This window comes from Schistocerca gregaria, chromosome X (genome assembly GCF_023897955.1).
Source record: "Schistocerca gregaria isolate iqSchGreg1 chromosome X, iqSchGreg1.2, whole genome shotgun sequence".
NCBI classification, from domain to species: domain Eukaryota; kingdom Metazoa; phylum Arthropoda; class Insecta; order Orthoptera; family Acrididae; genus Schistocerca; species Schistocerca gregaria.
The window spans coordinates 186,515,634-186,530,312 of NC_064931.1; the positions used below are offsets into that span (position 1 = coordinate 186,515,634).

The 14,679-nt window shown below is 41.5% G+C and overlaps 1 protein-coding gene across 1 annotated transcript in view; it reads right to left on the reverse strand.

Moving 5' to 3' along the window:
* The window catches only part of LOC126298505 (uncharacterized), a 40,429-nt gene extending 33,737 nt beyond the window's left edge, over window positions 1-6,692 (reverse strand). Inside the window, exon 1 of the mRNA XM_049989841.1 lies at window positions 6,417-6,692. Within this exon, the coding sequence (XP_049845798.1) occupies window positions 6,417-6,473 (57 nt within the window). The 5' untranslated portion in view covers window positions 6,474-6,692. The remainder of the gene's footprint in view (window positions 1-6,416) is intronic.
* Between the last annotated feature and the right edge of the window lie 7,987 nt (window positions 6,693-14,679).

Below are 14,679 nucleotides of genomic sequence, written 5' to 3' on the forward strand. Positions count from 1 at the left end.
GCTCACACCCCACAGGTCGGGATATTTAGTATGCTGTATGTAACACTCCCTCCCACAAATGTACAAAAATTTGCCACTGCACGAGGTTTTCGCCAATTTGATCTTTTTTGGTCTTCGTTGACTGGGCTATCAGGTAAATTTTCAAGTTTGTTCGCTATCATTGTCGTAAAAATTCAGACAGTTGCTGTGCGTCGCCGTCTTCGAATCCACGGGTCGGTTTTGGTACCCATGAACTAAATGGTTCCTCGATAAGCCCCTTAAGGCACATTATAGATTACATCTAATGCAAAATTTGCCTAAGCTGAAGGTAGTATGTAATATTCAAAAGTCAACAGTGTACTGTAGGACACTTACAGTAAGATGATCTTTCCGTTGTGTATACAAATTGTCTCTAGCCCAAAGCTATCCAGAACACTTGACCTTCCCTTTCTGTCACCAGCAGAACCCTAGATATGATCCCCCGAAAAATCTGCTTCTTATGTGTGGCGTTTTGGAACATACTATCTAGCGCATGCTGTGGCATGCCTAATGATTTTCAAAGCAAGTCATGCCCGTGCACTGGCGGAAAATTGCCATTTATGGTAATTTTTCAAGTACCACTACAGAAAGTCGTTTGTCCACAAATATGGGTACCATTCTTTGCTTACAAACAATCGTGATGGAGTAATATGCGACTGTACCGTCTACAAATTTTCTACCGGATGACACCTGGATATAATGATAGTGTATATGATGGTGCAGCAACATTCGAAAAACTGTTATCAGATTAGTGCCTGTTCCACGCTCTAGTCGTGTTGTACTGTTGGCGGTGTTACGATGAATAACTATTAAAATATGTTTTTCTATATATGGCAGGATAGTCTGTACCTGTACTTTGAAATTGATAATGCTAATGTAAGAGCTTGACTGGAACACTCTCTTTCAAATTCTAAAGGTGGCAGGGGTAAAATACAGAGAGCGAAAGGATATTTACAATTTGTACAGAAACCAGATAGCAGTTGTAAGAGTCGAGGGGCATGAAAGGGAAGCTGTGGTTGGGAAGGGAGTGACATAGGGTTGTAGCCTCTCCCCGATGCTATTCAATCTGTATACTGAGCAAGCAGTAAAGGAAAGAAAAGAAAAATTCAGAGTAGGTATTAAAATCCATGGAAAAGAAATAAAACTTTGAGGTTCGCCAATGACACTGTAATTCTGTCAGAGACAGCAAAGGACTTGAAAGAGCAGTTAAACGGAATGGACAGTGCCTTGATAGGAGGATATAAGATGAACAACAAAAGCAAAACGAAGATAATGGAATTAAGTCGAGTGGTGCTGAGGGAATTAGATTAGGAAATGAAGCACTTAAAGTACTAAAGGAGTTTTGCTATTTGGGAAGCAAAATAACTGATGATGGTCGAAGTAGAGAAGATATAAATGTAGACTGCCAATGGCAAGGAAAGCGTTTCTGAAAAAGAGAAATTTGTTAACATCGAGTATAGATTTAAGTGTCAGGAAGTCGTTTCTGAAAGTATTTGTATGGAGTGTAGCCATGTATGGAAGTGAAACATGGACGATAAATAGTTTGGACAAGAAGAGAATAGAAGCTTTCGAAATGTGGTGCTACAGAAGAATGTTGAAGATTAGGTGGGTAGATCACGTAACTAATGAGGAGGTATTGAATAGGATTGGGGAGAAGAGAAGTTTGTGGCACAACTTGACTAGAGGAAGGAATCGGTTGGTAGGACATGTCCTGATGCATCAAGGGATCACAAATTTAGCATTGGAGGGCAGCATGGAGGGTAAAAAACGTAGAGGGAGACCAAGAGATGAATACACTAAGCAGATTCAGAAGGCTGTAGGTTGCAGTAGGTACGGCGAGATGAAGGAGCTTGCACAGGATAGAGTAGCATGGAGAGCTGCATCAAACCAGTCTCAGGACTGAAGACCACAACAAAAACAACAACAACAACAATGTGAGAGCTGATACATTTGTAGGAATCTGTAAGAAATTGGTCTGCATATTGCCATGTGTATTGCGTATCTCTTTATAGGTACTGTAGTACCATAGATATCCACGATCTACTCACCCAGCTCACACAGAAAATCGATACTCGTAGACGTATTATTTCTGCAGTATCAGTACAGAATCATCATTTCATGTGCCATTTTGTAAATCTGAGCACGTTACATAAAATCGCTAACACACATATAGTAACTTATCAATTTTTTATTACTGAACATTACGCCTCCCTACATAAAAGCGGACGTTGTAGCTACTGCGCCAAACACAGTAAATGCAAATGACACTGTTGCAGACGATATCCTCCAGGGTTCGGCATCCTAAATCGGAAAGGCTTTCTTTAGTGTAGGTGACGATGAATGAGCGTGGAGTGTTCCCTTTGCCGATAATTATAGATGAGACGTGTGTGAAACGCGGCGCCAGCAGTTAGCTTACTACTCTCTAAGGAAGGAAGATTAACGTTAAATGTCCCGTCGACAACGAATTATCACAGATGAAGCACAAGCTCAGATTGAGTGAGGAGATAGGCCGTGTCCGTCTCAGGTCTGCCTTCAGTGATTTAGGGAAACCACGAAAAATGTAATTGTGGACGGCTGAACGGGATTTTGAACCGCCATCCACCCGAATACGAGTTCAGTGCGCTAAATAATGCGCTGCGTTGTTTTTTTTCGTAACAGATCCAAACAATAAGCCATTTTCTATGGGTCCATTTCTGCTATAGTAGGCAGCAAATTTTGCTCACCTTGCATATAGGAAGAGTCATATTCTCAAATGAAGACAGACAGAAAGAATGAATCATCACAAGCCAACTGCTTCTGCTCTCAAAAAATGCACGGCTCCTGCTAAAATTCTCACCTACACTTGCTCTACCACTGTGTTTTTCATTGCATTCTTTGATTTATATTCACAGATACAGCCACAAAATTTACCCCACAAGCATTGGTTCCCTCTCTTCAGTATTCAACATGCAATACATTCTCATAGCACACTAGACCATCATTAAGCTCACCATCCCATTTAAACTATCACACTGTATTATCTGTCACATTTGCACAGCAAATACACAGTTCAAGGAATACACCAAGAAACTCACTAATCACACTGTTCAAAATGGAAATGCCATGGCTGCAGCCAACCAAATTCTGCTGCACAATCACTGTTATCACTGCATGAAGGAGATTTTCCACCAGTAGCCCTTAGATGAAACATGTAAGCTACATAAAGGTTCAACAAAACCTCAACATCAGGGACTGCATTAGCTACCATCCAAATACCTACTAGCCCTTACCTTTCTCTCAATCCCGCTGCTCTGCACACTGCAGAACATGTATGTTTTCTCAAAATGAGGCAAAGCCTTGCACAACATTACAGTTCTTCCTGTTTCATGTTTTGGTCAGTAGTAACGCCACTGAGGGGACCAACGCGCTTCAAGGCCACCTCTGATGAACGGATCACCTACAAAATACCACAGGCCCTCACTCCACAGGCGCTACAGAGTGATTTAGAACTTAATGCGGGACGTATCTGGAAAGTCTGATCAAGAACGCTACGACACCATCTGTATTTAACTCAGATCAAATATTGACCTTGAAAAATCCTTCTGATATGAAGATTCGAACCAGTTACTTCCGACTCGAGCGCCGTCACAATTGTGTCTTAGCGGCCTCAGTTACGTAAAGGGGGTAACAGTCGTTCTCAAAGTGTACTTGTCTAGCACCCTCACTAACAGTTTCTGGCTGTTATATCAGCTAGTGTTCACATATTAGGAATTCGTACCTGTAATGCACTATGCCTACCGTGACACACTGTTACTGATGACTAGTGCCGTTTTACACTCAAATAGTTCCCTGTAGCTGAACTGCGGCACTCATGTGAGCGCCGCACAGCCGAAGCAAACAAGGAACAGCTGTGGAAACATTTCCTTATATCGAGGGCCTCCACATGCGACGTACTGTCATTCCGTGCAAGTTTTCACGAGGTCTCTGACGTAAATCTACAGTTTACACGCCAAACGTATTAAGTATCCTATGACGAATTATAACATTAATAATTATTTGTAAAAAAATTGCTAAATATAGCTTTAGAGGTACCATGAATTTAGGGGACATTCAGTGCTATGCTCACAGCTAAAGTTCATTAAAGTTTCACTGTTATGTAGCATTTGTTTTCCTCCGTTTTGCGCAAACCTTGCTACTTTCGATCAAAATTCTAGGAGGTCATACGATAAAGCATGTGCCTAGCGAATCTAGGGCAACGGTATATCCGCTGATGCTTTCCTCTAATATTTCAAGAAGGGCGATGTGTTTGAACTGAAGGTTGTCTTCCTGACAACTAGATTAAATCAAGTATGGACTATATTATGCAGGACATTTAACATAGATCCGAAATGCAAAGAATTTCTTCAGTATTTACCAGCGTTGGAGGTCTCTTTCGAAGCTTTTTGAAAGTTCCCTCCACCCCCCTCCCACTGCATGGCCGAACGGGCAATTTTAAACAGTCAAAAGTAATCACTATGATTTAGAAGTTCAACAGTGCATCAGGTAAGGTCAACTATAACAGGACTGTGTAGTCGTTGCTTCTGAAACTTGTGCTGCAGTAACTATACTTCAAGAGCCAACAGGAAGGAATAAATATGTCGACCCTCCGGTATTAGCAGTTAAGATTTATTCATAAATATTGCACTGAATATGTACATCTACGAACATATTCAACAACCAACTGGACTGTGTGAAGCAGAGGACATTTCTTACCAGCAGTAAGTCCTATCACATTCGCACATTCAACGACAGAAAAATGACTGCCTACACTCCTTTGGATAAGCCTTAATCTCTCAGATTATTAAGGTTTCTACTTGAGGTATACAGTTTTAGAGGTAGAATTTCCGTAGTTTACTCTATGCACAACCGAGTTTCTCGAGTGAAGCGTAGTGTTTCTTCCAAGGATTCACCTTTAAATTACATGGGCATTTCTGTTAAACTTTCGAGTGGGCTACAACGGCCAACTGAACTCGTTCAATTTAGGGCTACTAAGCCACTTCATAACTTCTAACGTCTTTTATGTGATTTCTTAACACATTCGTCCAACTCTCCACCAGAAAACTTACAACAAATCTAAATCTTCCATTCACCTCCGTAACAACGATTTTTTGATTCCTCCCATTTCATATCGCTTGTTAGTATTACACCAAAACATTTGTACAAAAAATGGTTCAAATGGCTCTGAGCACTATGGGACTTACCATCTGTGGTCATCAGTCCCCTAGAACTTAGATCTACTTAAACCTAACTAACCTAAGGACATCACACAACACCCAGCCATCATGAGGTAGAGAAAATCCCTGACCCCTCCGGGAATCGAACCCGGGAAACATTTATACGATTGACGGTTTCGGAGGTTCGTCACTAATCTTGTCATCGGACAGGGTACTACACGTTTCTCTCTCTTTGTTACGAGAATTATCTTCCTCTTGTTATTGTACGGCACTTTCACTAAACATTTCTTTAAAAATTGATTGGAACCGCTCGGGAATAATTTACTTTGGAGACTCACTGATGTGCATTAAAAGCTTCAGATAAGTATTACTATTATCAGTATCACATTCACACTTAACTGTGATCACATAAATGAGTATTTTGTACGTTATTAAGACTGAAGAAAGCTTTTTCATTCGGACGTAACCCACATACGTCTCCAAAAACTTACTGGCCGCAGAATGAGTACCATCCATCTATTGTACCGATTAGAACGTAGTCGAATAAAACAGTCATCGTAGCTATCAACTGGTAATCAAAAACTTCAAACTATCCTTTAGGCGAACAAACACGAAAATTTCACATAATTACGTTTTTTTGTATTGTAGCTAATTATCTCACTACAGTTTAAATAGACATCGAGATGATAGATTTTAACTTGTGGTGAAAATGAAGTATCATGCGAACATAAGGGCTTCCTTGTGTTATATTATTTTTTATATGGGTGAAACACACAGAAAATACAAGGTTCTACGGGTCCAATGTGTAGATCGTGATATATCATGCTGACAAATCACCCTGAGCTCCAAATAACAGCGCGTGTATATAGTTGTGACTAATCACTGGTGAGATAATTATGGTTAAGAAAAAAATCGTTCCTTTTACGCAGTAGCATGAACAACAGCAACAACACGCTGGTCCATCATGCAAGTAGTTATTTTTGTCTCCTCAGTACCAGCAACATTTTAGTTACCATTTCACCTTTGCATTGAATGTTCGATACAAACTGAAAATAGGTACTTGCTGTAATTGTAGCTTATAATGCTGAGGAAAATCACGCTTAACCTCATACCCCGTAATATATGTTTTCTGCTACTGTCGTGACGCTCCATAGATACAGCGGAAAGGTCAAATGGAATGTTGACATGTTATTCGAGAGAACTTACCTGCGAAGTAACGAGCAGCGCAGAGATGAGGACGAGAGCGAACACCTTTACAAACATGCCGTGTACACTACGCCGACCGAAGACGCCCGTAAAGAGAAGCGCGAGCAGATAAGACGCAGGCTCTGCTCCAGAAGTCCACGTAACATGTGCTGATAGGAGAACGCTGGCACGGCGAGAGTGCTACTAATCGCTTGCCATCAAGTCCCGCTATCTGCCGCCAGCTGTATGTCGTGGCTCCGGCGCACAGCGACACGTCACCCGTGCTCTATTCAAGATACCGCAAGCCTCCCTGCTAACAGTGGCTGAAACGACGTCAGTGTTGTGTTAACCCCCGCGGAGGTACCTCGTTCGAATCCTGGTGTTGCAAGAATTTTTTACCGTCAGAAATTAGCTTCCGAGAGAAGGGGAAACGATTGCATATGCCAATGCTCTGTGTTAAATACAAAATGTCGTTGCAATGTTTCGAAGGAGCAAGGACGTTTTATTAGCCGGAAAGAGGAGCCAGAATGGCAGCACCGTCGTGTTAACGCCTCAGGGTCGGAAGAAAACGGAGACACCAACTGCATACAGTCTGACTTTTTTATCAAATTTTTAAGCGATGTGAAAACGAGACCCTCTAGCAATCACACAATGGATTTTTGTAGGAATTTTCATAGCCTAACGAAGGAAGACAAATGAACACCCCAAATCGCTCCAAGCAAATGCCGGGATGGTTCCTCTCAAAGGGCACGGGCGACTTCCTTCCCCATCCTTCCCTAATCCGATGAGACCGATGACCTCGCTGTCTGGTCTCCTCCCCCCAAAACAACCAATCAACAAATGAACATTTGGGATATCACAATGATTAGCGTGAGAGGTAGCTCTGCAAATAAAAGATTTAATTTCTTGAAAGAACCATAGAAATTAAGAAAAATTTAATACGCGATACAAGGGAAAATTGAAATATTTTACGAACAGCTGCTGCGAGCTTTGTAAATGAATATTCAAGAAGTTCATCTCTTCAGGAACTAGCTACTTTGCGAATAAAAAGTTACACTGCAGCTGAAATTGCGGATTTTTTTCTTTCATGGTGAAAAAATAAATTAAATATCAAATTACAGTATAAACGGAAGCTTCTCTGATTTTCTTGATGGACATGCACTTAATAATAGAATATCGACCAATACTGAGATATATTGTTTGCTGGTTTCTGAACAAAAGTTAAAAATAAAGAGAGTTCAAATGGCTCTGAGCACTATGGGACTCAACTGCTGTGGTCATCAGTCCCCTAGAACTTAGAACTAATTAAACCTAACTAACATAAGGTCATCACACACATCCATGCCCGAGGCAGGATTCGAACCTGCGACCGTAGCAGACGCACGGTTCCGGACTGCGCGCCTAGAACCGCGAGACCACCGCTGCCGGCAATAAAGAGAGTCAAATATTTTGTAAAATGACTTGCTTAAAAGTAAGAAATAAAATAGATTAGAGAAACATTTGACATGCCTTTAAATGATACTCGAAATCATGTACAGAAAATGTGGCGCGTCAAATATTTTATTTCTTACTTTTATACGAACCATTCCACAAAACAATTGACAGCTTTTCTTTTTCAATTTTGTTTAATTACAAATAGATCCCTGTCACGCTCTACGCTAAATGCTCAGCAGAAATTAAAGTCTGATCGGTACTTTTGCTTGACATAATTCTTGATACGCTTCCACCTTCCGTTTGTTCACAATATAGTACGTGTGAATCCATGTATCGTTTACACAAATGGCTAGGGCATTTGTAGTCCAGCGCATCATTTGTTCATAACAGTGGTTCACCGTTTGGGTACAACCATTTGCTTAACATTTTACCTATTAAAGTGAAATCATCTAAACAGACATTTTCAGTTTCATTACTAACCTTGTAGTTCAGATCTGCGGTGAGATAAATGGTGTTAAGTTGTCATTCTTCTTTTTACTTCTCAAATTTCCCCCTAACAATACATTTATGCTTGTTTTCGAAAGCTATATACTCAAACTCCGGTTCCCATCAGCATCCTATTCCTCCTTCCGTAATTTTCTCACTACCAATTTACTCAGCTTTAAGATACTCATTTCCAATTTATTGAATGGTGTTAATTTTAAGACAATATTTTCCGCTAAAACTTTCCATTTTTGTACAGTATGCTCTGTTATGTGCTAGAATAGGATTATTCCTACTGACATAGTCAACTAATTTTCCGCTATAGTTGGGAATTCTGTTTACTTTGTCAAATAACACACTGATGATGAGGATTCGTCTGTTGGATGGGAATGTTCAGCTCCGTGACCCGACTGGTCCTATTCGAGAGTAGGCATCAGTTTCCTTCCTCTACCTTCCTTTCATTACTATAAACTTCCACAACAACACAAACAAAACAATTCATTGAAAAATATTAATCACGGTCATCCAAATAACGGCGGTCCACTATTAACATAATGTGACGTTTCCCATAACACCAGAGTATACGTTATCCCTGCACCTCACAACAAAAATACGTGAACACTCAGCGAGCCACTAAAGTGAGAAATCGCGAGTATCAAACACAGACGCAGAAGATTTTATGCTTTTATTCTGGCGTCTGTGACCATAATGCTGATGGATTGCTGACGTCTCTTCATTTTCGCCCTTTTCCAGTCTACGGTTAAGTGTACTCAGCTCAGCGTGTTACAGATGGGTTTAAATGCTTACCTTATGTAAGTACAATTTCTTGATTTAGAAGCAATGATAACTTTGGTTGTACCAAGTGCTGAAATTAGGGAGCTTTTTGACATCTGAGATAGTTTTCCTTTTTACCTAAGTGACTGCTAGGAGGATTTATAGTTTCCGTTTCATCCACTCTGCCATATTTTAGCAATGGAAGATGGTCGTAGATCTAGAAGTAATACATATAAGAACGTACTGTCTACAATTTTTTTACTAGGTAAACAGCAGGTTCAAAAATGGTTCAAATGGCTCTGAGCACTATGGGACTCAACTGCTGTGGTCATCAGTCCCCTAGAACTTAGAACTACTTAAACCTAACTAACCTAAGGACATCACACACATCCATGCCCGAGGCAGGATTCGAACCTGCGACCGTAGCAGGTAAACAGCAGGAAATAACATGTAGATACACTGGTGGTCTATCTGATGGCGCAGTAACATTTGGAAAACTGTTGTGCGACTGACATGTTTCACGCTCTGATCGTGCTACTGTTGCTTACCTCCTTTTCTGTTCCAGTCGCGAATGGTCTCCGGGACGAACGATTGCTGGTAAGCCTCCGTGTGAGCTCTAAAGTCTCTAATTTTACGTTCATGGTCTTTTCGCGAGGGATACGTAGGAGGGAGCAGTATACTGGTTGGCTCTTCTAGGAACGCACGCTGTCGAAATTTTAACAAAAAATATGGTTAAAATGGCTCTGAGCACTATGGGGCTTATCTTCTGAGGTCATCAGTCCCCTAGAACTTAAAACTACTTCAATCTAACTAACCTAAGGACATCACACACATCCATACCCGAGGCAGGATTCGAACCTGCGACCTTAGCGATCGGGCGGTTCCAGACTGTAGCGCCTAGAACCCTAGAACCGCTAGGCCACCCCGGCCGGCGAAATTTTAACAGTAAACCACAATGTGATGTAAAACGGCTCTCTTGTAACGTTTGAATAAGTGCATCCCTGACACTTTCACGCTTACTAAATAAACGTGTAACGATACGTACTGCTCTTCGTTGGATCTTTTCTATAGGAGAGGTACTAGTTAGACTAATCTATACTGAACAAGTTAACTGACCATGCCGGTAACCCTCAGTACTATTACCAAATCAATTGTCCACTAAGTGAATATTATTTGACAAAATGAAAATATACAGGTCGATTCTATTTACTTGATTTCGTCCTTTAGAGGCAGATTTAAATTATTTACGAATATATGTAGAAGGAAGCTGTAAATTCAAAGAGTTATATGGGACCGTGACAATGTTCCCCATACGGACGCGGCATTCCGAGTATTGAATAATTCTCAGTTCGTTACTTCACGTTTCTAGCAGGAACCGTTATAAACCATTGCGGACAACAAAATAGTTGAGCAAGATTGCTTCCGAAAACGATTTGCAAGCGCCCTAACTTTCAGCACTTAAAGGTGACTGTGGATAGAATACATTAAGAAAGTACGTTTACAAAGAGAAAATTAATTCATAGAAAGTTTTACTTTCAAATGTACTAAGGTGTACTATGATACAGTCCTGTAGTTCACTTTATCTCTAGTCTGTATGGTTCACACACAAGACGATAAATTTAACAAAAGTAGCGTAGCTCATAAGAGAGTGAATAACAACTAACTACAATCATTTTACTCATTTATGTTGCACATCTACTGCGAAGTAGCAACTCATTGTCGTTCCCTTTTGATTATTTTCTGATGAGAAGTTCGTAAGAGGTGCACTCTCTAAGCCTATAACAGTTATAGGAGAAGCAGACATAAGGCTCATAAAACAATTTCACAAGTATTCAGTAGGATTCAATCCCAGTCTGTGGAGTGTAGTGACGATGGCGTAACAGTGGTATGATATGCTCACCTCCCTGCACGTCTCCGACCAACTCAGTTCAATTAGGACGAGAAAACGAAACAAAAAATACAAAAAGTTGCCAAACAGAGCAACATACGGCAGAACACGAAGGGTCCGCTCTCTCCATGGAATCTTTAAAATACATGTTTCGCACGGTCACCAATGCTGATCCATCCCACATGATATTAAGACGAGTCTTGCCAAAAATTTGGACTTGCTCCGATTTCATGTTCTGTACATATAGTAAAAATGTGTAGATTTTTAGGCTCGACACTAAACCGATACCAACAAGGAAAAAAGTACTGCTCAGTTCAGAAGGAAAGACGCTAAAAGTAATGTCCCGTCGACTTGAGGTCACTGCAGATGGAACACTAACTCACCTGGACAGTGGAATGGGAAAACTGCCCACAGCCATGTTAAAGGACCCATTGCCATTTAGGCCACTGGTGCCATTTAGGAAAATAAACGAAAATCTAATTATGGATGGCGGGACATGGATCTGAATCTTTCTAATGCCGTTGCACCCACTTCGGTATGCCAATATTCACAGTGTCCTCCGACTTTTGATTAGCGCACTGGATTCGCATTCGGGAGGATATGGTTCAGATTTGTATTTACTCAAGGTGCAACCACGTTTCCACAATATATAAATAAGTCAGCGACGCTGCAAGTATACTATAGCTCCCAAATTTCAAATCAAATAGGAATATAACAAATTCTATTTTTAGGATGCCATTCAGTCATGGCACTTTTACTGCGCGTCTCTAAAAGACGAAAATAAAATATTCGAGTTTTCTTAATTGAGACGGTAGTACCTTTAGGAGATTAAAACACATTTTACTTTGTGTGTTAAAAATCGATCATACACACAAATTTACTTTTTAAGCTCAGAAGATATGATTCATAATACAAAGCGTATTTTAGCAAACACGAGATATGAAATCCACAGAGTCCTTTCCACAATTTGAAAGTAGAGCGCAGATATTTAAAAAAAGCCGATACCTACTATCTCTCAAGATTTATATTTGATCATTAGTTATGTGCAACTATTTTTAGCGAACCAAAAAAAGAACAAAACAAGGATTTATTAATTATAATTAAACATTAGCACCAGTACTGACGTCCCTAACATTTAAACATTGCTCCATAGGTCCATAGTTGATCTATTCAGGTGAGAGGAAGGGAATTTTGAACTTTTGCGGCAATGCTGCGTTGGTTTACTCCAAGCTTCCCTGGTCAGAATGTTCTCCTCCAGTTGCATCAAGGTATCTTGACTGATTCCCCAGGTTTTTTGACCAGTGTGTGTAAACAACGAAAAATCGTGAAAGATAAGACAGCCATGAAAAACATCACACATCACTCTGCATACATTCAAGTCACAGAATGTAGTTAAGCGCAGTTTACTGTCATTATCAGAAGATTGTGTGTCAACGTAACACTTAAATTGTTCAGTTTTTACTTCCTCAGCTAATAAGAAATGTAGGTGCTGTACAACGACATACAAATAATTTGCAGTGGTTTCGTTTATCATAAATAGACAAGTCCATGCGGCATAGGTAACATAATATTTTCTCGCAGTATACAAGTTAACTATCACAAATATTGAACTATAAATCTCTGAAGCTTTGTTTTCTTCTCGTTCTATAACTGGACTATATACTGTATTTTCAACTTCGATCTCTAAAATAATTGACTTGTTGCAGTCTGTGAGTGATTCCATCACCGTCCACTAATTTGAAATCTGTGTTCTCGGCATTTCTGAGAAACTAAGAGATACCAATAAATTCTATACACATCGTTGTTAGTTAATCTGAACGTCCACAAAACTACATTGCGTAGCAAGAACCTGTCAGACAGAAAGAATTTTTCTAATTGTTGTGGTGTCGCGGTTCTAGGCGCGCAGTCCGAAACCGTGCGACTGCTATTGTCGCAGGTTCGAATCCTGCCTCGGGCATTGATGTGTGTGATGTCCTTAGGTTAGTCAGGTTTAAGTAGTTCTAAGTTCTAGGGGACTGATGACCACAGCAGTTTAGTCCCATAGTGCTAAGAGCCATTTGAACCATTTTTTTGTAATTGTTATTTGTTCGGCAAGGTACAAGAAGATTTTAACATGACGTCTCTTCTCAAATCTACGTAACAGCATTTTGGATTAAATCCCAAAATTTTCCTCTAAAGTACTAACGGACATGGGTTGTGCAAATGAGTAAGTAATTCCTCCATCGGACGAACTTCTTTTCGTTCAAATGGTTCAATTGCCTCTGAGCACTATGGGACTTAACATCTGTGGTCATTAGTGCCCTAGAACTCGGAACTACTTAAACCTAACTAACCTAAGTACATTGCACACATCCATGCCCGAGGCAGGACTCGAACCTGCGACCGTAGCAGTCGCGCGGTTTCGGAATGAGCGCCTAGAACCGCTCGGCCACCGCGGCCGGCATTCTTTTCTTAGCGCTATACACTGATCAGCCAGAACACTATGACCACCTACCTAATAACCGATATGTTCACCTTTGGCACGGATAACAGCGGCGACGGGTCGTGGCATGGAAGTAGTGAAGCTTTGGTAGGTCACTGGAGGCTGTTGGCACCATATCTGCGTACACAGGTCACCTAATTCCCATAAATCCTGGGGAGCCGGCGATGAACTTTTACGTCACTTTCAGTCACACCCCAGCTGCTTCGATAGGGTTCAGATCTGGCGAGCTGTGGGGCCAGCACATCACATAGAACCCGCCACTGTGTTTCTTGAACCACTCCCTCACACTGCTGGCGTTGTGGCGGGGCGCATCATCTTGCTGGTTCAAATGGTTCAATTGGCTCTGAGCACTATGGGACTTAACTTCTGCCCGCATCTCGTAGTCGTTCGGTAGCGTTCTCGCTTCCCACACACGGGTTCCCGGGTTCAATTCCCGGTGGGGTCAGGGATTTTCTCTGCCTCGTGATGGCTGGGTGTTGTGCGATGTCCTTAGGTTAGTTAGGTTTAAGTCCCATAGTGCTCAGAACCATTTTGAACTTAACTTCTGAGGTCATCAGTCCCCTAGAACTTAGAACTAATTAAACCTAACTAACGTAAGGACATCACACACATCCATGCCCGAGGCAGGATTCGAACCTGCGACCGTAGTGGTCGCGCAGTTCCAGACTGTAGAGCCTAGAACCGCTCGGCCACTCCGGCAGGCCCATCTTGCTGAAAAACGCCACTGCCGTCGGGAAACATGTTCGTCATGAGGTGGTGTACGTGGTCTGCTACCAGTGTACAATACTTCTTGGCCGTCGTGGTGCCTTGCACGAGCGCCACTGGAGCCGTGGATGTCCACGTGAATGTTCTCCAGAGCATAATGGAGCCGCTGCCAGCTCGTCTCCCTTGTGCAGTAGAGGTGTCAATGAGCTTTTCCCTTGGAAGACGACGGATTCACGCCCTCCCATCGGTGTGATGAAAGTAATGGAATTCTTCAGACCACGCAACGCTCTGCCACTGCCCCAACGACCAGTGTCGATGGTCATGTGCCCATTTAGGTCCTAGTTGCCAATGCCGTGCTTTCACCTTGGTTTTGCCACGGTTTGAAGACAGTCACCATAGCACTCCTCGAACGCCCGATAAATCGTGTAGTCTCTGAAATGTTCGTGCCGAGCCTCCGGGCCCTCACGGTCTACCCTCGCTCAAACTCAGACAGATCGCGAGCCTTCCCCATTCTACAG